General features: G+C 48.1%; 1 protein-coding gene across 11 annotated transcripts in view; it reads left to right on the top strand.

The window, feature by feature from the left end:
• AHI1 (Abelson helper integration site 1) overlaps positions 1-25,241 on the top strand; it is a 180,989-nt gene that overhangs the window by 117,375 nt on the left and 38,373 nt on the right. For all 11 annotated transcript variants that reach the window (XM_043511021.1, XM_043511019.1, XM_038394768.2 and 8 more), the window contains one exon: positions 13,430-13,488. In XM_043511021.1, the coding sequence (XP_043366956.1) occupies positions 13,430-13,488 (59 nt within the window). The remainder of the gene's footprint in view (positions 1-13,429; positions 13,489-25,241) is intronic.

Below are 25,241 nucleotides of genomic sequence, written 5' to 3'. Positions count from 1 at the left end.
GCAGCATGTATGTATGTGTTCCATCAAGCCCGGCTCCATGTCTGGCCACTGCAAGCATGGTTGGTGTCCGTCTACATCCCCAGTAGGTATGATCTAGACTGGGTAGTCAGGGTTCTGGATCACATTCAGTCACCCTGGATTGATAGTTGAGCTCCATATCGGTGTTGGAGGGAGTTCTCTTCGCAGCGCCGTCCCCATCACTGACCTTGGTTTCTGATGCCTTGGATCTGGGCTGTGGAGTCCACCTGGGTGAGCTCAGCATGCAAGGCCACTGGTTGTGGGTGAATCTGTCCCTCCACATAAACTTCAGAGAACTCAAAGTGGTTCGCCTGGCTTGACAGGCTTTCCTGCCCCACCTGGAGAGCAAGGTGGTGCAGATCCTGATGGACAATACAGCTATGATGTGTTACATCAACAGGCAGGTTGTCGGCCCTTTGCCAAGAAGCTCTCTGCCTTTGGGACTTCTGTGTACAGCAGGCCATCCATCTGGTAGCCATGCATCTGCCCGGGGCCAGGAACATGTTAGCAGATCGCCTCACCAGGACTGTCTCGTCTCATCATGAGGCATCCAACACTCCATCCAGAGGCAATCAGTGTGATCTTCTAGAGATGGGGAACTCCCCAGGTGGACTCATTTGCATCCCATCAGAACAGGAAATGCCAAGTGTTCTGCTCATTCTGGAGGATGTCCTTTTGCTCCCATAGACAGGGGCTCTGATGTGTGCCTTCCCACAGGTGCCCGTGATCCACAGAGTTCTCATGAAGATAAAACAGGACAGGGTGAAGGTGATCCTGATATCCCCTGCTTGGCCTCAACAGCACTGGTTTTTTTTTTTTTCCACCAAATGCATCCGATGAAGTGAGCTGTAGCTCACGAAAGCTTATGCTCTAATAAATTTGTTAGTCTCTAAGGTGCCACAAGTACTCCTTTTCTTTTTGCGAATACAGACTAACACGGCTGCTACTCTGAAACCTGAGCACTGGTTTGGCATGCTGATGGACCTTTTGGTGGCTGCCCCACTGCAGCTGCCTCACAGGCTGGATCTGTTGTCCCAGAACCACGGCAGTCTTCTGCACCCGAACCTGGCAGCGTTGCACCTGATGGCATAGCTACTGCGTGGCTAAATGCTTGCCCCATGTCCAACAGGTCTTGTTGGGTGGCAGAAAGCCCTCCACCAGAGCAACCTACCTGGCCAAATGGAAAAGGTTTACGTGCTGGACCTCAGGCCAAGGTATTTGGGCTGAACAGGTCTCGCTCACTGCAAGCAATCCTGGACTGTCTTCTGCACCTCAAGCTCCAGGGATTAGCTCTGTCATCAATTAAAGTCCACTTGGCTGCTATTTTTGCCTTCTACCCTCCACTCCAGGGCAGATCGGTCTTCACTCACGACATGATGGTTTGGTTTTTGAAAGGTTTGGAGTGGCTCTATTCCCATGTTCGGAACCCTGTCCCTCCTTGGAACCTGAATCATTTGCTATCGTGGCTCATGGGTCCTCCCTTCAAACCTTTGGCTTCCTGCTCCCTTCTCCTTCTCTCCTGAAAGGTTTCTTTCCCAGTCACAATAACATCTGTCCTCAGGGTGTCTGAGATCAGGGCGCTTACTTCGGAGCCACCCTATACAGTGTTCTACAAAGACAAGGTCCAGCTGTGGCTGCACCCAGCGTTCCTACCCAGGATAGTTTCACAGTTTCATACCAGCCAGGACATATACTTACCTGGCGTCTTTCCGAAGCCTCATAAATCAGAGGAGGATCGAAAGCTGCACTCTCTGGATGTTAGGAGGGCGCTTGCTTTCAATGGGACCAAGCCATTTCTCAAGTCAACTCAGTTGTTCACTGCGATGGCAGACAGGATGAAAGGCCACCCAGTGTCTGCCTTGAGGCTTTCATCCTGGATCACGTCCTGCATTCGTTACTGCTATGATCTGGTGAAAGTGCCTCCACCAGCAACAATAACTGCCCACTCAACTAGGGAATAGGCCTGGTCACCGGCCTTCCTGAACCAGCTGCCAATTCAAGATACCTGCAGGGCCGCTACCTGGTCGTCTAATCTACACATTTATGTCTCATTACGCACTTACCCAGCAGGCCCAAGACGATGCTGGCTTCAGTAAAGCAGTGTTGCAAGCCACACTACTGTGAACACTGAGCTCACCTCCAGGGATACTGCTTGCGAGCCATCTAGAATGGAATAGACATGAGAAAGCACTCGAAGAAGAAGAAGAAGAAGAAGAAGAAGAAAAAACAGTTCTTTGAGTGATTGCTCATGTGTATTCCACAATAGGTGTGCATGCTCGCCACGTGCACCGGTGCCAGAAGTTTTTCCCCTAGCAGTACCTGTAGAGGGGAGTGCCCCAGTGACTCCTGGAGTGGCTCCTCCATGGTGTGGTATAAGGGGAGCTGCACGCTCCCCCCACCCTCAGTTCCTTCTTGCCACCAGTGAAGGTGCATTGGAACTACTCTGCTTCAGCTTTGCTGTAGCTCGTCCCCAGAACTCTTCGTTTGTTCAGTGTTGGTACCTGTAATTAGTTAGCTGTTTAGTTAGTCCAGTTAGTCAGAGAACCCAGGCTGGAGCATGCCCCATGCCCTGGGTTTTAAGTTGTGCGGCACTTGTAGGTGATTTATGCCAAGGAATGACCTGCATGCAGACTGACTGTGCTGTTTGGGAGAAACCCATATCAGTGATTGTTGCAAAATTTGCAAGTCTTTTAAGCCTTGGACCAAGAGAGAAAGGGACATTAGGCTCTGGGCCATTCTCATGGAGTCAGCACTGACCCCGACTCCGGCACGCTGCTCCGAGCCGGCACCACGGTGTCGGTGCGTGGCGACCTTCTGGTGCCATCAACCAGTCGGCACTGATCCCCGTTCATGGGGCACACCAAGAAGGCCAGAAAGACGCCTACCTCGCAGCAGCACCGAGGGAAACCCAGGACAGAGAAGACCCATGTCGGGCAGTCCTGGGTCCCCACCGGCCTCTAGGCCTCCGACTCATGTAGAGCGGAGTAGCCCGTCCCCTTTGGAGCAGACCTCCCCGGATGCTATCCACACCGGAGGCCATGCAGGTGGCCCGGGACGTTATGTTCATGCTGGTACCAGGAGCACTGCAGATGTTGACCCCACGCTCCGGGGGCAAGCACCGCTGGGATCTCCCCTGTCACCCCCAGCTTGGTACCATTCTTGGTCCAGGGAATGTTCCTGATGCCGTTCGCATCCCAGCGATGGTTCAGAGCAAAGTCCATGTGGATCGCCCTTAACTCCCACCAGACTGTCTGGTTGGGTTCTGACAGACCAAGACTCTCGGCACCACTCCACCTCAAGGGGTGAATACCAACGGGACCGGGGCAGATGTTGCCAAAGTTCCTTGTCTTGGAGGGGTTTTGCAGCCGGTCACGGCACGGACTTCGATGCTGTTCCCACTTGGAATCCCACTCCAAGACTCCGCCAAGGCAAATTGCCTCCGCAGCCCCGGGCATCCATCGCCAGCATCTCGCTGTCTCCGGTCCGCCCGTCGGAGCCAGTCGCAGAGCAGCTGTTACCAATGGTACCAGTCCTCCCAATCAGGATCGTGGTCGGTGTTGCTCCCGGCACCGCCACTCCTCCCAGTCCGCGGACAGCGGCAGATTGTATGTCAGCCTGGTCTCCATTCGTAGTCGTCTATCAATGGGCCAGGCCGAACAGCAGGGCCCGCCGGTGCCATAGCAGGTGCAGTGACACCAGGCACCGTGGCCAGCCCAATGATACCAATGGGCACCGTGGCCTATGATGCAGCCCCGATGGGGGCTCGCTCAGTAGCCGGAGCCTCGGAAGCACCATCAGCCTTCTTCTCCAGACCTCCAAGGAAGGAGTCAGTGGGACGTACATCCTCAGCACCATGCCCTGAGACCGACCAGGTGGTGGACACTCCGGTGCCGACGGACACCCAGAGTACCGCACTGGCTTCCTCGCCCTCCCTGGAAGAGGTGACTACAGCCCCGCCCTTCTCCATCCCGCAGGAGGACTTTAGGGCCCACCAAGAACTCTTAAAAAGGGTGGCATCAAGCCTCCACCTCCAGGCAGAGGAGATGGAGGAGCCCTCGGACTCCCTGTTTAATGTGCTCTCCTCTTCGGCACCGGGTAGGGTAGCCTTGCCTCTCCATGAAGGGATGGCAAAAATTACAAATGCTCTGTGGCAAACGCTGGTCTCGTTGGCCCCCATCTCTAAGAGGGCAGAACGCAAGTACTTTGTGCCCACCAAGGGACACGTGTACTTGAGCGCCGGGTGGGTGTATAACTCCCTGGTGGTCGAGTCGGTCAACCACAGGGAACAGCAGGGCCAGCCAGCCCCTGCCCTGAAAAATAAAGATTCACAGAGGCTGGACTCTTTTTTGGAAGAAAAATGTATTCGTCCTCAAGCTTACAGTTACGAGTGGCAAACCACCAGGCTCTCCTGAGCCAATATGAGTTCAATCTGTGCGGCTCCCTGCCCAAGTTCAAGGACTCCCTCCAGGAGCGCGACAGGAAGAAGTTCAAAGCGCTGATGGAGGAGGGTACAGCAGCTGCCAGGGCAACCCTGCAGGCAGCTTCAGATGCGGTGGACACAGCTGCGTGTTCCAGGCCTCCGCGGTGTCCATGAGAAGGGCTTTATGGCTCCTGCTCTCTGGGCTGTCCAGTGAAGCACAGACCTCTATGTAGGATCTCCCATTTGAGGCAAAGCTCTCTTTGTGGAGCAAACGGATACAAAACTGCATGGCATGAAAGACTCCCACACAACCTTCCAGACTCTGGATCTCTGTGTTCCAGCTCTGGCTAAATCTAAGTTCAAACAACAGCAGACTCCTGCCCAGGCCACCCACCTGAAATACGAGGCTGCCCATAAGAAGTTACGGGACTATAAGGGGTGCCCTCAGAGGCAGTCTCAGCCTGCCCCCCAACCTGGGTCCTCCAAGGGCAAGCTGATGGGGAAAAGGCGTTTTTGACGGGACGCTCGGGGGCGCCCTGCCAGTTCTCATCAGGGATCACCGTCAATAAAGCTTCCCTTCTCCAACCGATTGTGTGCTTTCCTCCCGGAGTGGTCACAGCTTGGACCGATGGGTCCTCAACATTATCTCCTGGGGCTATACCCTCCAGTTTACTTCCTCCCTGCCCAACCATCCCCCACCCCGTCCCTCCTGGGGGACCCTTTGCACGAAGTTCTGCTCGAGCAGGAGGTGGGGCGGCTCTTGGGCCTAGGAGCAGTGGAAGGGGTGCCCGAGGAGTTCAAAGGCAAGGGGTACAACTCCCGCTATTTCCTTATCCCGAAGGCCAAAGGGGGACAAAGGCCCATCCTGGACCTGCAAGGTCTGAACCAGTACATGGTGAAGCTCAAGTTCCGCATGGTCTCTCTGGCCTCCATCCTCCCCTTCCTGGATCCCAGGGACTGGTACGCTGCCCTCGATCTGCAGGACGCGTACTTCCACATTCATATATTCGAGGGGCACAGACACTTCCTCCATTTTGTGGTGGGGCAGAATCATTACCAATTTACAGTCCTCCCGTTTGGCCTATCCACTGCCCCCAGGGTATTTACAAAATGTATGTCAGTGGCAGCGGCCTATCACAGGCGTCGGGGGGGGGTACAGATCTTTCCCTATCTGGACGATTGGCTGGTCAAGGGCAACTCCTGGTTGCAGGTGAGGGATCACGTGGTGCTTCTCCTGTCCACATGCACCGTAAACAACACCAAATCCACATTAGTCCTGGTTCAACGCATAGAGTTTATCGGGGTGCTCCTGGATACCTTGTCGGCCAGAGATTCCCTCCCACTGGACAGCTTCAAGACTCTGAAGGGGCTTATCGACACAGTCACAAGATTCCTGGTAACAACAGGCAGAGCGTGCCTCCAGCTCTTGGGTCACATGTCGGTGTGCACGTACATGGTCCATCACACCAGACATAGGATGAGGCCCCTCCAGCTCTGGTTGGCCTCTGAGTTCTCCTAGGCCAGGGACAAGATGGACAAAGTCCTTACCGTACCCGACTTGGTGATCGCCTCCCTACGGTGGTGGTCTACCCCAAGCAACATGCTCCAAAGGGTCCCATTCAGGGACAGGGCCTTGTCAATGGAACTGGTATCCGATGCGTCGGACCTGGGTTGGGGGACCCATGTGGGGAACCAAGCCCTGTGGTCGGCTCAGGATCTGACCCTACATATAAACGTCAAGGAACTCAGGGTGATATGGCTGGCGTGCATGGCCTTCCAGTCGCACCTGGAGGGCAGGGTGGTCAGGGTCTTCACGGACAACACGGTCTCAACGTTCTATATCAACAGGCAAGGCGGGGCCTGCTCCTCTGCTCTCTGCTGCAAAGCCCTCAGGCTGTAGGATTTCTGTATAGCCCACGACATCTGCCTAAAGGCCTTCCAACTACCAGGCACCCGGAACACACAGGCAGATCACTTGAGCAGGGACTTGTCCTCTCAACATGAGTGGTCTCTCCACGCGGAAGTGGCTCACAGGCTTTTCCACCTGGGGAGTCCCCCACACTTGGACCTGTTCGTGACTCAGCAGAACCAGCACTGTCCCTGGTTCTGCTCTGGGGGGGACTGGGAAGGGGCGCTATCTCCAGTGCCTTCCTCCTGTCCTGCTCAGGCCAGTTTCTCTATGCTTTCCCCTCAGTTCCCACTGATTAGTAAGGTCCTGGAAAAGATAAAGACAGACAAGGCCCGGGTCCTCCTGATTGCCCCAGTGTGGCCCAGACAACATTGGTATGGGACCCTCATGGGCCTGGCAGTTGCTGCGCCATGGCCGTTGCCGTTCCACCTGGACTTGCTCTCCCAGGACCAGGGCCGCCTTCTCCACCCCAACCTAGCGGCTCTCCACCTCACCGCATGGCTGCTCAATGGCTAGGTAGGGAGGAGAGAACATGCTCAGAAGGGGTTCAACACGTCCTCCTAAAAAGCAGGCACCCTTCCACACGCCGCGCCTACTTGGCAAAGTGGTCCCAGTTCTCTAGATGGGCGGGTGAATGGGGTGTTTCCCTGGTGGCTGCCCTGATCCAGCTTATCCTTGACTACCTTCTCCACCTTAGAGTCCAGGGCCTGGCACCCTCGTCAGTCAAGGTGTACCTGGCTGCCATATCGGCCTTCCATCCACTGGTGCAGGGCCACACGGTATTCTCCCATGCTATGACTTTTTCCGTATGCTGGGCCCCCGGTCCAGCAGTGGGACCTGAACCTGGTGTTGGCCTGTCTCACGGGGCCACCCTTCGAGCTGCTAGCCACGTGCTCCTGGTCCCACCTCTGGTCATGATCATGTCAGCCAGGCGGGTCTCGGAACTCAGGGCCCTGACCTTCAAACCTCCGTACACGGTTCTTCATAAGGACAAGGTCCAGCTCTGCCCACGCTGTGTGTTCCTCCCAAAGGTGGTCTTCCGTCAGGACATTTTTCCGCTGGTCCTCTGCCCGAAGCCCCACGCGTCCAGTGAGGAGCGCCATCTCCACACACTCGATGTGCAACGGGGGCTCTGGCTTTCTACCTCGAGTGGACCAAGCCATTCAGAAAATCCTTGCAACTGTTCATCGCCTTGATTGAGCGCATGAGGGGTCGGTCGATCTCCACTCAGCAGCTTTCCAACCAGATCGCTTTATGCATCTGTTCCTGTTAGGAGCTGGCGGGTATCACCTGGCCACCAATTGTGAAGGCGCACTCGACTCGAGCGCAGGCCTCATCGACTGCCTTCTTGGCCCACGTCCCCATCCAGGACATTTGTAGGGCCAGCATGTGGTCTTCAGTTCACACGTTCACCTCACACTATGCGATAGTCTCCCAAACAGGGATGATGCCGGGTTCGGCCAGCTTGTCCTCCGTCCTGAGAACTTGTGTGTGAACTCCTACCCACCTCCAACAGATATTGCTTGGAATCACCGATTGTGGAATACACATGAGAAATCACTCAAAGAAGAAAAGACAGTTACCTTTTCCGTAACTGGTGTTCTTTGAGATGTGCTGCTCATGTCTATTCCACATCCCACCCTCCTTTCCCTCTGTTGGAGTTGTCTGGCAAGAAGGAACTGAGGGTGGGGGGAGCACGCAGCTCCCCTTATACCATGCCATGGAGGCGCCACTCCAGGGGTCACTGGGGCGCTCCCCTCTACGGGTACTGCTAGGGGAAAAACTTCTGGCACCGGTGCACATGGTGAGCACGGACACCTGTTGTGGAATAGACATGAGCAACACATCTCGAAGAACACCAGTTACAGAAAAGGTAACTGTCTTTTACCTACCTTTCGTAACTGTTCTTCGAGATATGTTGCTCATGTCCATTCCATTATACTCCCTCCTGCCCCTCCATTGGAGTTGCCAGCAAGAAGGAACTGAGAGGGTGTAGGGCCAGCAGCACCTAACATACCGACGCATGAGTGCGACACTCAAGAGGGCACCACAGCCGACCCTACGGATACCACTAAGGCAAAAATCTCCAATGATTATGCACATGGATGCACACACACCTAGAATGGAATCGACATGAGCAACACATCTCCAAGAACAACAGTTACAAAAGGTAGGTAATCATTTTTTCTTTGTTTCATCCTTGACTTTCTCTTCAAAGGTTACAAAAACAGCAGGAAAATTTTTGTGGCATGTGTCATATTTCCTGATCTAGCTGCACGTCCGACTCCTTCATGGCCTCTTTGAAGGTGCCCTCTTAGGTCTCAGGCCTCTAGTCATTGCTGCCCTCAGGGCAGAGTCTGGTGAGTCTCTTTTCTAGACCTGGGCTGCAGACCCTTGTAAATCACTCATCTCAGCAGAATTTGAGTTTCGGTCAGCACTTGCAGTCCTGTTTTTTCAGGGGCAATGACAGGGTTAAGCCGGGACCAGCCAGCTTTCATAAAGCAAAGAACTAATTATTCAGAACAAAAGTGTTACAGAAAAAACACCTTAAAAACAATAATCTGCTTATACAACTGTCTAGTTTATCAGGTGTCACCCATCTTCCACATGGAGACTCTGGCAGGTTCCAAAGTACTTCAGGTCCTCCCCGAGACCTGTCCTTCTTCGTCACGGTCTCACCTCTGTTCTTGTATTGATGATGAGCAACTTAGCTCACCTTTCCTGATCACTCTTGTTACAGTCTGTATGGTAACACCCATTGTTTCATGTTCTCTGTGTATATAAAATCTCCCCACTATATTTTTCATTGTATGCATCCGATGAAGTGAGCTGTAGCTCACGAAAGCTTATGCTCTAATAAATTTGTTAGTCTCTAAGGTGCCACAAGTACTCCTGTTCTTTTTTCTCCCTATGTCAGGGTGAGAAACTTTATACAGTTTACAATTCAGTTTGCCAGGCTTTTTGAACCTGGTCACACCAATATATGCTATCTCCCCAGTGGGCTAAGCATCTCCAGAGGTGTTACTTGCAGTAGGGATTCACATTAGTTGCCCAACTGATTTTAGTCCCTGCAGGAAACCCTTTAGTTCCCCACTTCAGCCAGGAATATAGTCACTAGGTGGCTCATAAAGATACATGTAACATTTTTTAAGTAGATACACTAGTTTTGAATATTCCATTTTTCATTGCCTCTATGTGTTGTTTTTTCTTTAATAGATTTATCCTTTTATAGGCCTGTAATTGTATCAAAAAGTATCAATATAAACTTTAATATACCAGGCTTTTCCCTCCACACTTCCATATGCTGTGCCTCTCCAACCATCACCTTGAATAAGCATCTGGTTCACTACATTTTAAAACGGAGTCCTACTTTATTATAATTTCTTGGATTAATCAACCTAGATTTTATTTTTAACTCATTTATTCTTGAATCACAAAAGCATTAAGCATATATATTGTTGCACTTTATTTTTTTAACTTTATAACTTTAAACCAAAAATCTTTTGTTTTAAAAGGATTTTTCTAAATAAAATTTCTCCTTGTCTCAGACTTTTAAAGTTAAGATTCAGCCAGTTATTTTGGTTTACAGCAAATTTATAATAAATTCATTAAAATAAGGGAGTAAAATCTTTCAGAGTCACAATTTGAGCCCTGACCTTCTCTTCAGACAGTGCAGTTATGTGCTGCCCCCTATTCAGGCTGGATTGGAAGATGCTAGTGTGGCCCTAAATCCCTAATCCTGCAAACACTTACGCACATGAACTGAAAAGGATTACTCACCTTTTGTAAGGATGTTCATTCGGGCCCCAAGAGGTTTCTCTTAGAATCTGACAAGTAATATATATTTTCCTTAAAGGGGCACTGTGAGATTAAAAACAAGTCATTAAAATTCATATCTGTTGTTAAAAAAATCTTAAATTACTAAAATTGAAAGAATTTTCAAATCTGTTTCTTTTCATGTTTACATTCTGCAGTTCTCTCATCTTGGAGAATTAAAATAAAGTAATACATTTAATATTTAAATTTAATTTAATATTTAAATTAAATCATCTTGGAGAATTAAAATAAAGTAATACAGTTGTTTTTAGTCTCTTTTGAGTTCATATGACTTTCAGATTCTCGCAAACTAGCACAAAGTTGGTGTGTTTGATTTGAAAAATTGGCATTAGAAAGTTTAAAGTTTTTTAAAAAAAACTATTTTCATTGGTCTTTTTATTATTTAATTATGAAAATATATCTGTTGGTCTTGAGTTTTGCACAAGTTTTTTGTTCTTGTTTTTGTTTTTTATTTTAAACCAAAACCGGTCAATTTGGCTGTACAATTTCCCTTTAAATCCCATGTAATGCTTTCAGACTGTGTATGTAATAGTGATTACATTTTACTTTTGATACACTAAAGCCTTGCTCCTGCAAATACATAAGCACATGAATGACTTTGCCACATGTAGTGGTCCCATTGACTTGGGGGCTTCTCACATGCATAAGTGTTTGTGTACCCTTTGGGTGGGCTAGAGTTTATTTTACTGCCCTTCTCCAGTGCCTAAAAAACCCTAATTTCATAGAAAAGCACCTGGAGACACAGAATTCAGTCATTAAGGATTTTCAGCAAAGATTCCACAGGGTCAACCTCCCCACAATCAAGTCCAAAAAAGAACAAAAGGAATTAACTTAATTCTTAAATACCAATTTTATAAAATCCCCAATGGAACAAAGTGGACGCAATACAAGGTTGGCCTCCACCAGTCTGCAAAAAGCAGGTCAGAGCATTTCTAGGGAAAGTAGGATACTATCGGAGATTCATCCCACATTTCGCCACAAGAGCAGGGCCATTGACGGATTTGATAAAGGCTCGAGGCCCTGAGATAGTAAAATGGACTGATGTGGCAGAAGGAGCATTTGCAGATTTAAGGACAGCCCTTTGCTGCCATCCAGTACTCATAGCCCCAGATTTCAAGAAGGAATTCATCTTACAAACAGATGGCTCAGAAGCAGGGCTAGGAGCTGTCCTTTCGCAGATGGTAGGGGAGGAGGAACGCCCTATCTTTTACCTCAGCCAGAAACTCCTCCCCAGGGAACAAAAGTATGCCATCGTTTAAAAGGAATGTCTGGCAGTAAAAAGGGCTATGGAGACTCTCCGCTACTACCTACTGGGCGGCGGTTTACCCTCATGACAGACCACGCCCCACTCCAGTGGATGCACAGAAACAAGGAGAAGAACGCAAGAGTGACTAGGTGGTTCCTATCCTTGCAGCCCTTCCATTTCCGGGTACAGCATAGGGCCAGAAACCAACACGGCAACGCTGATGGCCTATCATGACAGAACTGCCTCTCGTCCCAAGTAGCCCAACCCCATGGTGTTGAGCAGGGGGGGAGGGAGGGATATGTGATACAGCATGACCAGAGGGCAGCAGGAGAGTGTTAGAAGGGAGCCTTATTCCTTGTAGAGCGAAGAAAGTTTGCTATAGATTAATTAAAGCACCTGAAGCCGGTCATCTGATAAAACCCCCCCTGCTTGAATCAGACAGGGAAGAAGTTGAAGCAGAGTGGATTGGTGTTGGCATAGAGAGCAGTTTGGAGGAGTTGAAGCAGAGTGGATTGGTGGTGGAGCAGAGAGCAATTTAGAGGGAAGCAGAGGAGAGTTTGGAGAAGTGCTGTGGTGGGTTAAGAAGATCAAGACCCTAAGTAAAGGGACACCGGGTTTGTGCAGAGGGAGGGCAGGAAGCCCCACAAGCTGAAGGGCAGGAGAGGGAAGTAGCCCAGGGGAAGGAACCTCTAGTTCAAGCGTTTTACCGATATCCCTAGGGCCCCTGGGCTGGGACCCGGAGTAGAGGGCGGGCCTGGGTCCCTCCCTCTCCACTTCCCTCCTCTAGGACACTAATAGGGCAGTTAATACCCCAGTTCAGGGGTGAGAAACAGATCCCTGAACCCTCCCCAAGAAGAGAAAGCGCAAGACCCGTCAAAGTAGTGCCGGCAATTTGCCACAGCACCATTTAATTACATATATAAATATCTTCCAGTGGTTAAACATTTACAAGCAAATCACTTATGAATATGAATAATACCACTGGCTTCACACGGGTATAGTGCAGGTGGAGATTGTACAAGGTTTCCCAAGGATCTGTGCCAATGCATCTGAATCTTAACCTGAAAAATCCCCATTATTCAAACTCTGGGCTCCTTATGAGCAGATATTCCCTGTTGTGCTAAATTGAGTTGGGTTTTGTGGTTGGAAACTAGAGTGAGACGTTAGAACTCATTTTTACTTGAAACCTAAACTAGGATTTGAATCCTTGTCTCTCATGGCAAAAAGATGGTGAGCTTAACTCTGTGATATTTGGCTTCCCTCTGCTCCACCTGCTTGAGAAAAAGAGAGATGAAATATTTTGAGCAAAGCTATAGCATTTAGTATTGTCATGTTTAGCAATTTTCAGATGTGTCTGTCTTTTAAAGATGTTTTCTTAGAAGAGTTATAGTAGAAAAACCAATAACAAAAAGATAAATCCATAGATGATGAAAGGATTTTCTTGAGCTTAGCCGATGTAATAATTTCAAAAGGAACAAATTTACAAGTAGCACTTTTTCAAATGCAGTTTATAAAGAGTGAATAAAATAAACATCAAGATGTGTTTTGTGGTGGGAAGTCAGATGATCAAAGGGAGATACTGAATAGACATCCTTATTTTATCTGAAAGAATAAGTAAGTAATTCCTTTGAGAGGTTTTGTGATCATTTCTGACTGAAAACTTTGTATGCGCTACTCAGAAATACAATGAAAAGAAAGGCAGCGTGGCTTAGATAATAATGTCTGTCCTAAGCACGAGGTGGCATGTGGACATTGCTTGTGCTATTGCTCCAAATCATTTGAATGGAAATACTGGATTAACTAACCTTGTGTCAGGTCTATTAGTTAAATAAACCCTCCAACTGTTCCTGACTGAAGAATGCGTAGTTGCAACTGAAAGATGGTGCTGCTTTTCATTAGAGTTTTGTGAAACATGTCCTGCTAACATAATGTTATTAAAATAAAGTGGTTTATTAGTACGGGGTAACAAGCAAAAATTCACAGTTTTGTCTTTTCACAGGGAGTTTCAGCCCAGTAGGAAGTGCTCTTAGCCGAACACCATCAGTCAGACTACAGACGGTAAGGAATTCTATTTATGCATTTAAAAAAATTGATAATGTTAAACTATAAAATGGCATTCTTCACAAATTGCTTTGTAGAAAAGCTTTCTTGCTTCTTTTGTGAATAAAAGGAGGTATCTTTAAGGAAACTTTCGTGGCTGTGTAGGCTTTTACCTCATGTTGTTGATATAGAGGTCAGAGGGTTTTTTTTAAAAAAAAAAAAAAAAGGTAAAATATAGTCATCTTCTGTCACGTGCTCACTTGCGCTCTCTCTCTCTCTAATTGTTTAGAAATGAATATGTCAGAATTACATTCCTGTATTCTTGGTATTTAGCAGGAATATAGGCAATACTAAGTCAGGAGGGGAAAATATGGTTGTAACTTAAAATTGGCTATTGGATCAATTGCAACTGTTTTTTACCATTAACTCACCTATATCTATTTCAAGCACTGTTTGTACCAGTTGGCTTATGGTAACCAAAGTGAAATCACTAATCTTCTGTGTATTTCTTTAATTGTGCATATAGGTTAGTGATGATGTATACTCCGTCCTGATCCTTTTTTCCCAACACAAAAGAACCCCCAAACTCTATAAACTTAGTTAACTACAACTATACAATCATTAAAGTATTTTTTTTTAAAATACCAGGGAGGGAGGAGATGTAGAAGAAGTAATGTTCTCAACACTTTGTGTGTGGCCCCTAAAAAAATGGGCCTCTTGCACTTGGACGTTAACCCCCTGGTGCCTGCAATCGAAATGTCCTGACCTAATGTGCTATGGTAATTGCATGCCAGCTGCTGGCCTCCAGAGTGTTCATCGGAAAGGGACATAAATTAGATTGTGCCTTTAATTCCAAGAACCTGTTCCACCTTTTATTTCCATCTCATTTATACCTTTCCTTCACAAAATCCTTTAATGTGTCTTTTTGTATCAGGCTGATATAATAAATAAGACTTCTCTTGAAAAACAATGCTGAAAATATAGTTTTGCACTCATCTTTTTCTCTGTGGCTAGGTGACTATTATTGTCTGCATATTTTATACATATTTAATTCTAGATATCAGCCAATTATTAGGAAAAATTATAAATTATTCAATATGTATATCAGTGCTTTTCTGTTACAGCAACCCTTAAAAGTATCTATAGTATTGACTCACTTTGGGAAGGGATTTATAAATAAATTAGCAGCTTTCTGTTAAATTTGGTGGGATTGACTATATTTTCTTTAACCCTTTTTCTAGTGATGTTATAAATAAAGTCGTAATAGCATAGAAGTGATATTCTTTAAAGAAAGAAAGTAAATGTTGCCAGTTAAGGACAAAATAGATCAAAATAGTTTTGCTGTGTATTTGATTAATCTCAGGAGTTGGTTTATTTCACATACTTCTGAATTCATCTTTTTTTTTCTTTCTTTATCCCTGTAGGCTTTGCTGAGGCAGCTGTGTTTGCATTTCTGTTTTCTGTTTGTACATTGTAGGATTCAATAAAGTGCAGCCTGGCACAGTTTTTCCTCGAGGCAGATTATAGATTCCCATGCTCATTAAATGCTGAAGAACTATAATCAAATAAGGATCATATTCATTTGAAACCCAAGGAAGTAACATTTACAGTAGTTTCAGGATATTAGATGTATTCAGTAAGACCAAAGCCCACTACAATATTTTAAGATGTTACTACTTTCTCTATGCTTATAGCATTTTCATGCAACTATTAACACTTTCCCTTGTGGTTTTTTTTCCTTTGTGTATACATGGAATGTATACATTAAAATTCAATATTAAGTGTTAATTTAAAGATGCTTTCCATTTTCAAGGTAATAACCTAACTTGGATGATATTTCTCAGACATTTTTCATTTTGAGGATCAGTCATTTTAATCCCAAAGTCACCTATATTCCACACAAAATTAATGTTCCCTTATGCCACCCAAAGTATCAAGGAGCTACAATACTTCCTGGGGTTCACTAACTTTTATAGGCTGTTCATCTCTGGATTTTCAGGCTACATCACCCCATTGACAGCACTTTTCCTTAAAAATACCACCTTCAGTTGGCCTCCGGAGGCTCAATGAGCATTCGTCCTACTCAAGATGACCTTTACCCCCACCCCAATCCTAGCTCATCCCAACCCAACATGACCTTTTCTTGTCAAGACTGATGCCTCCAATGTGGCAATTAGGGCAATACTCTCTCAAAGAGGTGGTCCCCAATAGGAACTCTTGCTTTGCGTGTATTATTCATGGAAGTTCACTGCAGCTGAACAGAATTATCTAGTTAAGGAGTTTCTAGCCATCAAAGCAGTTTTTGAAGAGCGTTGCTGCTATCTGGAGGGTGCTTGGTACCCAGGACAGGTTTACTTTGATCATAAAAATATAAACTACCTCTGCTGAGCCAAGACTCTTAAACAGATGCAGTTTTGCTAGGCCCTGTTCTTTGCATGCTTCAGTTTCACCATCATGTACCACTCAGGAGCTCAGAACAAGACTGCCAATGCCTCATCCCAAAAAGGTATCTCACCAGCCAAGAGCCCCCCTATGCTGAGCCCCCCCACTCTTAAGCCCCCAAACTTCCTGGATGTCGCAAATCCTCAGGACTTCATGTCAATGAGCTGCTCAGCTGCAGAGAAGGATCCCCATCCCAAGGAATTTGAGGCAGCAAGCCAAGGGCAACACCAGGTCCAGGATGGCTTGCTCTCTGTCAAGGGCTGCTTGTACATTCCGCTAGAACCCCCTCAGTTAGAGGTACTATGGTTCTGTCATGACTTGCCATTAGCAGGCCATTTGGGTTGCTTCAAGACTCTGTTTGGCCATCCACTCCTTCTGGTGACCCTGAATGCACACAACAATCCACTTGTATGTTGATTTCTGTGAGACATACCTGCGCTACAATATCACGCTCAAAACTCTAACACCCTAATGCCTTCTGAGAGCCCATCCACGCTTTGGGCAGCCATTACCCTGGACTTCATAGTCAAGCTCCCTGTGTCTAACAAGCACACTGATCTGTCTCCATGGAATCCCAGAGCGAGTCACAATTGATAAGGGTCTACAGTTTGTGTTGTGGTTTTGGAACAAAATCCTACAATTGCTTAGGATCTTTGCTTACACATCCATTGTTTATCCCCCACAAACTGATGGTCAGTTTGAATGAACAATCCAGTATTAGAACAATACTTCTGGTGTTTATTAATTTCCACCAGGAGAACTGGTCGAGCTTCCTACCCCAAACAGAGTTTGCTTACAACAACGCTGATCATATATCTACCATGCAGAATCTGTTCTATGCAACCTCAGGCCTCCACCCCCATCTCCACCCATCTGCATCTGTCACCTCCACCAATCCTGTAGCTGCTGACTGAGTGTGTCTGATCCATGATGTCCAAGAAGAACTCAAGACACATATGGACAAGGCCAAGGAAGATTACAAGTTGTATGCTGACCATCAGTGCAGGGAAAGTCTGGCATTCACCATCAGGCAAAAAGTCTGGCTATCAGCCCAACACATCTGCACTGGCTGGCTATGTCATAACTGGATTACCAATACCTTGGGCTATAATCCATCAGCTAGGTAATCAACCCAGTGATCATGAGGCTTCAAAACCACACAGTGTTCCACGTATCCTTGCTAAAAATCTGTTGACAACCCCTTCACTCACTGCGCCCAGCCACTGCTTCCTTTGGAGCTGATCCAAGAGCACAATGAGTATGAAGTCTGTGAAATACTGGACTTGAAAATCAAATGTAGCTCCCTCTGGTACCTTGTAGGCTGGAGGACTATGCCATAGAGGATGTTCCTGGGAGTCAGCATCCCAAATCCATGCCCCTGACCTTATGGCAGTCCATCCAGACAAATATGGGCTGGCAGAGAGTGCCCAGCAGGTCTTGAATCAGGCCTGCAGAGCTGCTAGGCAAGGAACACGTCCACACAGCAGCAATTGTAACTGGTTCACACACTATCTATGACTAGCTGTGAGCAAAAACCACAAGAAGTCCCTGTCCTCATGCTCTAACAGGCGGCAGCCTCATGGCTCCTGATTGGCTTCCTGCCCTATATAAATCTAAGGGGCATTCTAGGAAGCGTCCAGACAACAGTGTGGATCTCCTGTAATTTCCACAACTATTTTTGCTTTTTGCTCTCAAAGTCCTGGCTTTGACCTTGGCTTAATTTGGACCTTGCCTCCTGACCCGGACCCTGAAACCTATCTTGGACTCTGATCTTTGGTATTAACCCTTGTCTAGAACTTGACTACAAACTCCTCCGCTACTGTCAGCCTCAGATTTGGCCCTGCTCTTATCTTTGGTCCCCACAGCCCTTGTCAGGATCCTGAAAAGAGGCATCTGTTCAGAGGCAAGGGTATTGTCTGACTGAGGTTAATTAGAGGAAAGCTCCTTATCCAACTAGAGAAAGGCAGAAGGTGTAAAAGAGTTAGGCAATAGTTAATTGGTAAAGGAAGACAGTCCACATATTTACTCTGTTGCAGTGAAGAACCTGTTTGCAAACCAAAGAAAAATGGCACCTGAATGCATAAGCAAACTTTAGGTGTGATAAGCCTATGCTTGGAGGGGATCCGCACTCCACTTGTCTGAAGTGCATGGGAGAGGGTCATTTGCAAGACAAGTGCACCATCTGCAGAGGCTTCAAGCCCAGAACTAAGAGGGAGAGAGACTATTGCCTCAACCTCTTCTTGATGGAGTCCGCTCTCCAGCCCCAACTGGCTCAAGAGCCAGCACTAGCAGCCTCAGTGCACAGCACACCAGCCTTGGTGCAGGACATCTCGGCACCGAGGAAGGACCCAAATAAGGAGCATTGGCACCCTTCCCTGCGCTCATTGCTGCAGCACCGATCTCTATCCCCAATGCTGCATAAGAAGGCGGAACGGGGCCACTCCCCTGCCAAGAAGAGCGGAGAGGACTCCAGCGTTGTGCGTCCCACTTTGGGACACCAGAAGGCTGGTCCATCGGTCCCAGCACTGTCGACTCCAACTTCGAAAGGGGGTCTGTTGAGTCCAGTATCAGTGGATTCTCCAGTCCGGGAAGTGGTGTAGGAGGACCTGGACCTCCCCTCCATACCAGACACCTTTGAGGCCGTGCGGGACTTAATTGCCATGATGGCACAGTCCCTGGCCTCCTATTCCCATGCACCGGCTCAGGTGCAGGTGACACAAGAACTGGCTGCTGCACCACTTCCAGTACCGTCTGCGGCACTGATGGCAGCATCTCCTATCCAGCACCGGGGCAAGCCCATCTTGACGCAGCGCCATTCCCCATTGCTGCAGTACTGCTTCCCAACACCGTCGGGATCCGCCCCTCCCTGGTCGGGCTCAGACTATTTATCGGAATCAGAAGTGGAGTCGTATGTGTCCCAACATAGCCGATACCGATCGAGATCCCGGCACCGGTCTTGGTACCGTAAGGTGGAGGAACACTCATTACCGATGATGTCCTGGCCTCCCCAGTGGCAGGGACCGTTACAATGGCCCTTTTTGGACACCTTGGGCCTACCACTAGGGCCACAGACATGGTTCCAGGGCAGCATCGGTAGTCTCCATTGCCCATGCCCCACCTTCTGTGATGTCCATTGCCCCATATCAGTCCAGGGCTCCCAAGGACCCACCATGGGGTTCAGACCTCAGGCCTCCCGTATCGAACACAAGGTCAGAGACACCAATGAAGGTGGCTCCTGTACCACCAGTAGCAGCAATGATGGATATCCCTGAGCAAGTCACCAGGAAACTGGAGGGGCAGAAAGACCCCATCCCACTTCAAGGCTTGTCTTCTTCCTCGCCAGACGAGGCAGTGGTGAGCACTACCATGTCCCTTCTGGCGATGGACATGAAAGCCCACCAAGACCTCCTGAGGAGGGTGGTCCAGAACCTCAACATGACGATGGAGGAGGTGGTGGAAGACTCAGATCGCATGGTGGACATACTCACCCTGGAGGGTCCCTTCAAGGTGGCACTGCCACTTATAAAAACCATTCAGAACACCACGAAGATGCTCTGGCAAACCCCACCCTCTATATCACCAATGGCCAGGGGAGTAGAGAGGCATTACTTTGTCCCTCAGAAAGGGTGCAAACACCTCTTCACCCACCCACCACCCGGGACCTTGGTAGTGGATGCAGTAAACTACAAAGAGCTGCAGGGGCAGCCGGGGCCCGCCCCTAAGAATAAAAATGCTAAGAAGCTGGACCTCTTCAGTCAAAAAGTGTACTTGACCTGGGGGCTCCAGCTTCGAATTTCCAACCAGCAGGTGGTACTTAGCTATGCGTACAACTCGTGGAATGCCCTCTCTAAATTTCAGGAACTGCTTCCGTCAGAATCCCGACAGGAATTCACTGCAGTCCCGGAAGAGGGCAGGGAAGTGGCTAGAACTTCCCTCCAGGCTGCTTTGGACTCAGCTGACTCGGCGGTGTGAACCATGGCTATGGGCATCACAATGAGATGTAGCACATTTGCTACAGGTCTTGGGACTCCTGGCAGAGGTCCAGAATACCATACAGGACTTCTCATTTGACTGTGAGGGGCTGTTTGCTGACAAGACAGACTCGAGACTGCACAGTCTCAAGGACTCGAGAGCAACCCTCAAGTCTCTGGGAATTCACACTGGCACCCCAGAGAAAACCCTTCAAATCCAAGCCCCCCCTCACAATTCTATCCAGGTCCCCCCCAGGCAGGACTATAATTGAAGGAGGGACAGAAACAACAGGAGGCATTCCCTGCAGTCCGGGCTCCTCCAAGCAGCCCCCCGGCTCTACGCCCAACTTCTGAAGGTGCGCCCAGGGACAGAGCACCAGCCCAAATCCTGGATCCTTGCCCTCCCTTTATGAATCGTGTATCCCACTTCTGCCATGCCTGGGCACAGATTACTTCAGATCGCTGGGTCCTGACCACAGTAGGGGTGGGATATTCTATCCAATTCTGGCCCTACCCGCCTTCCCCAGTCCTCTTTAGGGACCCCTCTCACAAGCAACTCCTGCTACAGGAGGTACAGTCGCTCCTTGCACTGGGCACAATAGAGGAGGTTCCTCAGGAGTTCAGGGGCAGTGGATTCTACTCCCGGTACTTCCTCATCCCCAAGGCCAAGGGTTGGCTCAGCCCTATCCTGGATCTGCGAAACCACAACACATTCATAAGAAAGCTGAAGTTTCATATGATCTCTCTGGCCACCTTCATTCCTTCCCTGGCTTCAGGGGACTGGTATGCCACCCTCAACTTGAAGGACGCATACTTTCATATATCGATTATTCCGCCACACAGGAGATTCCTGAGATTCATAGTCAGCAGCCTGCACTATCAGTTCACTGTACTACCATTCGGACTTTCAGTAGCCCCATACATGGCAGTGCATGGCAGTTGTGGCAGCCTCCTGTGCAAATGCCGGGTACAGGGTCTTCCCATACCTGGACAATGGGCTCATCAAGGGCAATTCCCAAGTGCAAGTGCTGGAGCATGTGGCCCTGGTACAAACCACTTTCAGCAGGCTGGGCCTCATTCTGAATGTGGCCCAGTCTATTCTGGTCCCATCCCAGAAGTTCATTGGGGCTCTCCTGGACTCCACTCAGGCCAGAGCCTCCCTACCCAAGCCCCGGTTCCAAAGCATTAAGGACATCATCGACAGCCTCCACTGGTTCCCAACTACCAGAAACTGCGTGAAGCTTCTGGGGCATATAGTGGCCTGCACATTTGTAGTGCAGCATGCCAGGTTGCCCCTTCGCTCCCCTCCCAGACTTGGTTGGGGAGGGTATACACACCCAACCAGGACTCTCTGGACAGACTGGTTACCCTTCTGCCCAAGATTCTCGAGTCCTCAGCTGGTAGCTTCAACCTCAGATGGTCTGTGCGGGAGTACCCGTCGCCAAAGCTCAGCCCTCACTGTTGCTGGTCACAGACACATCGCAGACTGGCTGGGGAGTGCACCTGGGCAGTATCAGAACTTAAGGTATGTGGTCACAACCAGAACTATCACTGCATATCAACGTTAGGGAGCTGAGAGCAGTTTGCCTGGTTTGCCAGACATTCCAGGCCCATCTTCAGGGCAAATGTGTCTCAGTACTGACGGACAACACCATAGCGATGTTCTATATAAACAAACAGGGTAGTGCTCGCTCGCCTCTCCTGTACCAGGAAGCTCTCCAACTCTGGGACTTCTGTGTCGCACATTGCATCCAACTACAGGCTTCATATCTGCTGGGAGCACAGAAAGAACTAGCGGACCACCTCAGCCACTTGTTCAACACTCATGAGTGGGCACTCAGAGTTTACATCGCCCTTTCTATCTTCCAGAGGTGGGGCTATGCCCACGTGGACCTGTTTGCAATGCGGAGCAACAGAACAGCAACAGACTGTGGTTTCAGAACCACAGTCACAGCTCCATAGAGGATGCCTTTCACCTACCATGGATGTGTCACCTGCTATATGCATTCCCACCCTTCCTCCTCATACACAAGGTCCTTCTCAAGGCAGGACAGGGTTTCAGTCATCCTCATAGCACCAGTGTGGCCCCAACAGCACTGGTTCACCATGCTGCTGAACCTATTAGTGGACAGGACAGTGGCCCTTCCTATGCTCCCGGACCTTGAACTGCAGTGCTCGGACTCTGTTAGGGAAGTTCTGTTGGGGAGCAGGAAGCCCTCCACTCGCACAACTTACCTGGCAAAGTGGAAGTGTTTCTCCATTTGGTCCCCACAGAAAAGTACCGCCCCACAGCAAGCCTCTATTCCCCTTGTGCTAGACTACCTTTTTTACCTGAAGCAATGGGGGTTGGCAATATCATCTATGAAGGTACACCTAGCGGCCATCTCAGCCTTGCATCTGAGTGTGGTGGGCAAGTCAGTCTTTAGCAATCCCATAGTGGACCAGTTTCTTAAGGGCTTGGATAGGCTTAACCCCCAGGTGAGGCAGCCCGTTCCTCAGTGGGATCTTAACCTGGTCCTTTCAGGATTCATGGATCCTCCTTTCAAGTCCCTGGCAACCTGCCCCTTATCCTACCTTTCCTGAAAGCTGGCTTTCTGGTGGCCATAACCTTGGCCAGAAGGGTCTCCAAACTCAGACTGCTAACTTCCAATCCCCCCACACGGTCTTTTACAAAGACACAGTGCAGCTACGCCCTCACCCAGCATTTCTACCTAAGGTAGTATCCCAATTTCACATTAACCAGTACATATTTCTACCCGTATTCTTTTCTAAACCTCATGCCAGCAACAAAGAGTGAGCACTCCCTTCCCTGAACGTCAGGCGTGCCCTAGCCTTCTACACTGAATGTACAAAGCTGTTTCTTGAGTCACCACCACTTTTTATTGTAATCACTGAGAGAATGAAAGGGCTTTCCATCTCATCCCAGTGCATCTCGTCATGGATCATGTCCTGCATCAGAACGTGCTATGACCTGGCTGAGATCCTAGCTCCAGCGTTGACGGTGCACTCCACAAGAGCGCAGGTCTCTTCTGGATACATGCAAGGCATCAACGTGGTCTTCCATCCACACCTTCACGTCGCACTACGCCATCATCCAACAGGCGAGGGACGGTGCAGCATTCGGCAGGGCAGTACTGCAATCAGCAACTCGGTGAACTCCAACCCCTCCTCCATTGAAACTGCTTGAGAGTCACCTTTTGGAATGGACATGAGCAATCACTCGAAGAAGAAAAGACAGTTACCTACCTTTCGTAACTGTTGTTCTTCAAGATGTGGTGTTCATGTCCATTGCAGATCCTGCATGCCTCCCGTCTGTCGGAGTATTCTGGCAAGAAGGAACTGAGCAGGTGGCAGGTCAGCAAGGACCTATATACACCCCCACAAGGGCACCACTCCCAGGGGCTTCACAGCCAACCTAACGGGTATTGCTAGGGTAAAAACTTCCAATGATTGTGCACGCGGCACACGTGCACACACCTGTTGGAATGGACTTGAGCAACACATCTCAAAGAACACAGTTAGGAAAGATAGGTGACCATCTTTTTTTCCTGGCAGAAACCCCAGAAAAAAATTTAAGGACTTCTAAGATTGGGAAACACAAGTGGGAGTTATTGATGCTGATTTCCCTTGGCCTCTTGGGTAATCTTGAAAGGAGACTGGTTGCTCTTCCACTCAGCAAAACTGGAAATAGTCCAGTCACCCAGCAAGACATCCAGGGTCTGATTTTTTTCCTCTTGTTTACATAGGTGTGAAATAAGAGTTAGCATCATCGTAGTTATCAGAAATATGCAGTGTAAAGCAAGCATTGTATAAAAGTGGAGAACCAGGTGCCAGATTCCAGACTATATGAAAGATACAGGAAAAGAGTCATTTTTTTCACTGTATTTTTCTCTTTGGATGTGAATTTCAGTGGAGTGTTGGATGTGTAATTTGGTTACTCAGGTTAAGTAATTGGTTGTGCATTGCCTATCTTGTAAGACTGCTACTTGGGCTACTTCTCTTTTGCATCTGCTCTCTGTATTTTGAGAGATTACAGGTTTAAGGTTTTCTTACTTTTCTTCTGGCTCCTCCTATGGCTCGGGATCATCTCAGACACAAACATACACCCAGTGTGAGGGTACTGGCTCCTTACTCAAGAAAACTTCCCTGTGTGTTATACATAAGGAATGTATAGGTACCTGTGGAATGCAGAAAATTTACTATATTTGTAATTTAGTAATTTAATACTGTCTCACAAAATCTGGTATGAAAATAGAATACAAATTGGTTTAGATTGCTATACTGTTGTGTACAAAACAGATTAAAAATATATATAAGGGATGTTTTGATAGAAAAGAGTTGCAGGCGGAAGTGTCTGGCAGTGTTGGCAATTCTTGTTGTTTTATTGTATGTCTTGAAATATTTTCTTGGGCTTCAGGATCCATGTGATTCTGTTAAAATCACAATTTTCATTTTTTTAAAGTATGGTAAGTTTCTAGTCCTCTTGGTTATGCAGGAAAAATTGGAAAATGTGACTTGCATGCATCCTAGAGGCTCAGCAATCTCAAGTAAAATAAAAAGAACCCAAATTTTTTTTTAAATCTCATGATTTTTAAACCAATATCAAAATATGGGTGGGGGGGGGGGAAGTGTGACTCATGGTTTTTAAATGCTTGAGGGTTAGCAATACTGTCGATGGGATACTGAGGGACTGGTGTTAGAACCAGCCTTATTTTACATCTGTTAACATAGGAGAGGGAGTGAATAGCATAAGTAATGCAATTTGCAGATGGTACTCAAAGTAGTCTAGAGATTAGAAACTTGGGTAGAAAATAACAAAAATGATGATCTGTTTTGAAAAATACTAGCTTATTACACCTGAGGGAAGAGTAATCTTAAATGCACATACTGAGTGGGAGGTAGAAATCTAGGAAGTATCATAACCATCTGAAGGAACTGCAGCATTGTAGTGGAGAAAATACCCAGCTTGGGCACCTGTTCTATCTTCAGGATCTAGGAAGAGAAACCTTCCCCTAATCCTCAGGTACATGGGCCTTGGCTACACTCCCCTTCTCCAGTTATATGGTCTAAGGAAGGCAGAGCAGGACCTCTCAAGGAAGAGGCAAGGACTTCCCAAGCAACAAGCTGCTAGAGTGGGCTAAGTGGGATCCTTTGTCCCTCTTCATCCTAAAAATCTTGACACCCCCTAGATAGTTATGTCGCCAACAGAACTCCAACATTATTTTCTGTCTGCTAACTGCTTGCTTGCTTCAGCATCCTCCCACCCTTCTACCTCCATAGTCCATCAGCCACCAGCATTGTTCTTTCTGCCCTGCATGCTGCTCCTCCATTCTTCCCTCCTTCCCTCCCTCTTCTTTC

This window comes from Dermochelys coriacea, chromosome 3 (assembly GCF_009764565.3).
Source record: "Dermochelys coriacea isolate rDerCor1 chromosome 3, rDerCor1.pri.v4, whole genome shotgun sequence".
NCBI classification, from domain to species: Eukaryota; Metazoa; Chordata; order Testudines; family Dermochelyidae; genus Dermochelys; species Dermochelys coriacea.
The sequence above is the reverse complement of the archived record's forward strand: the minus strand, read 5'-3'. Positions and strand labels throughout refer to the sequence as shown.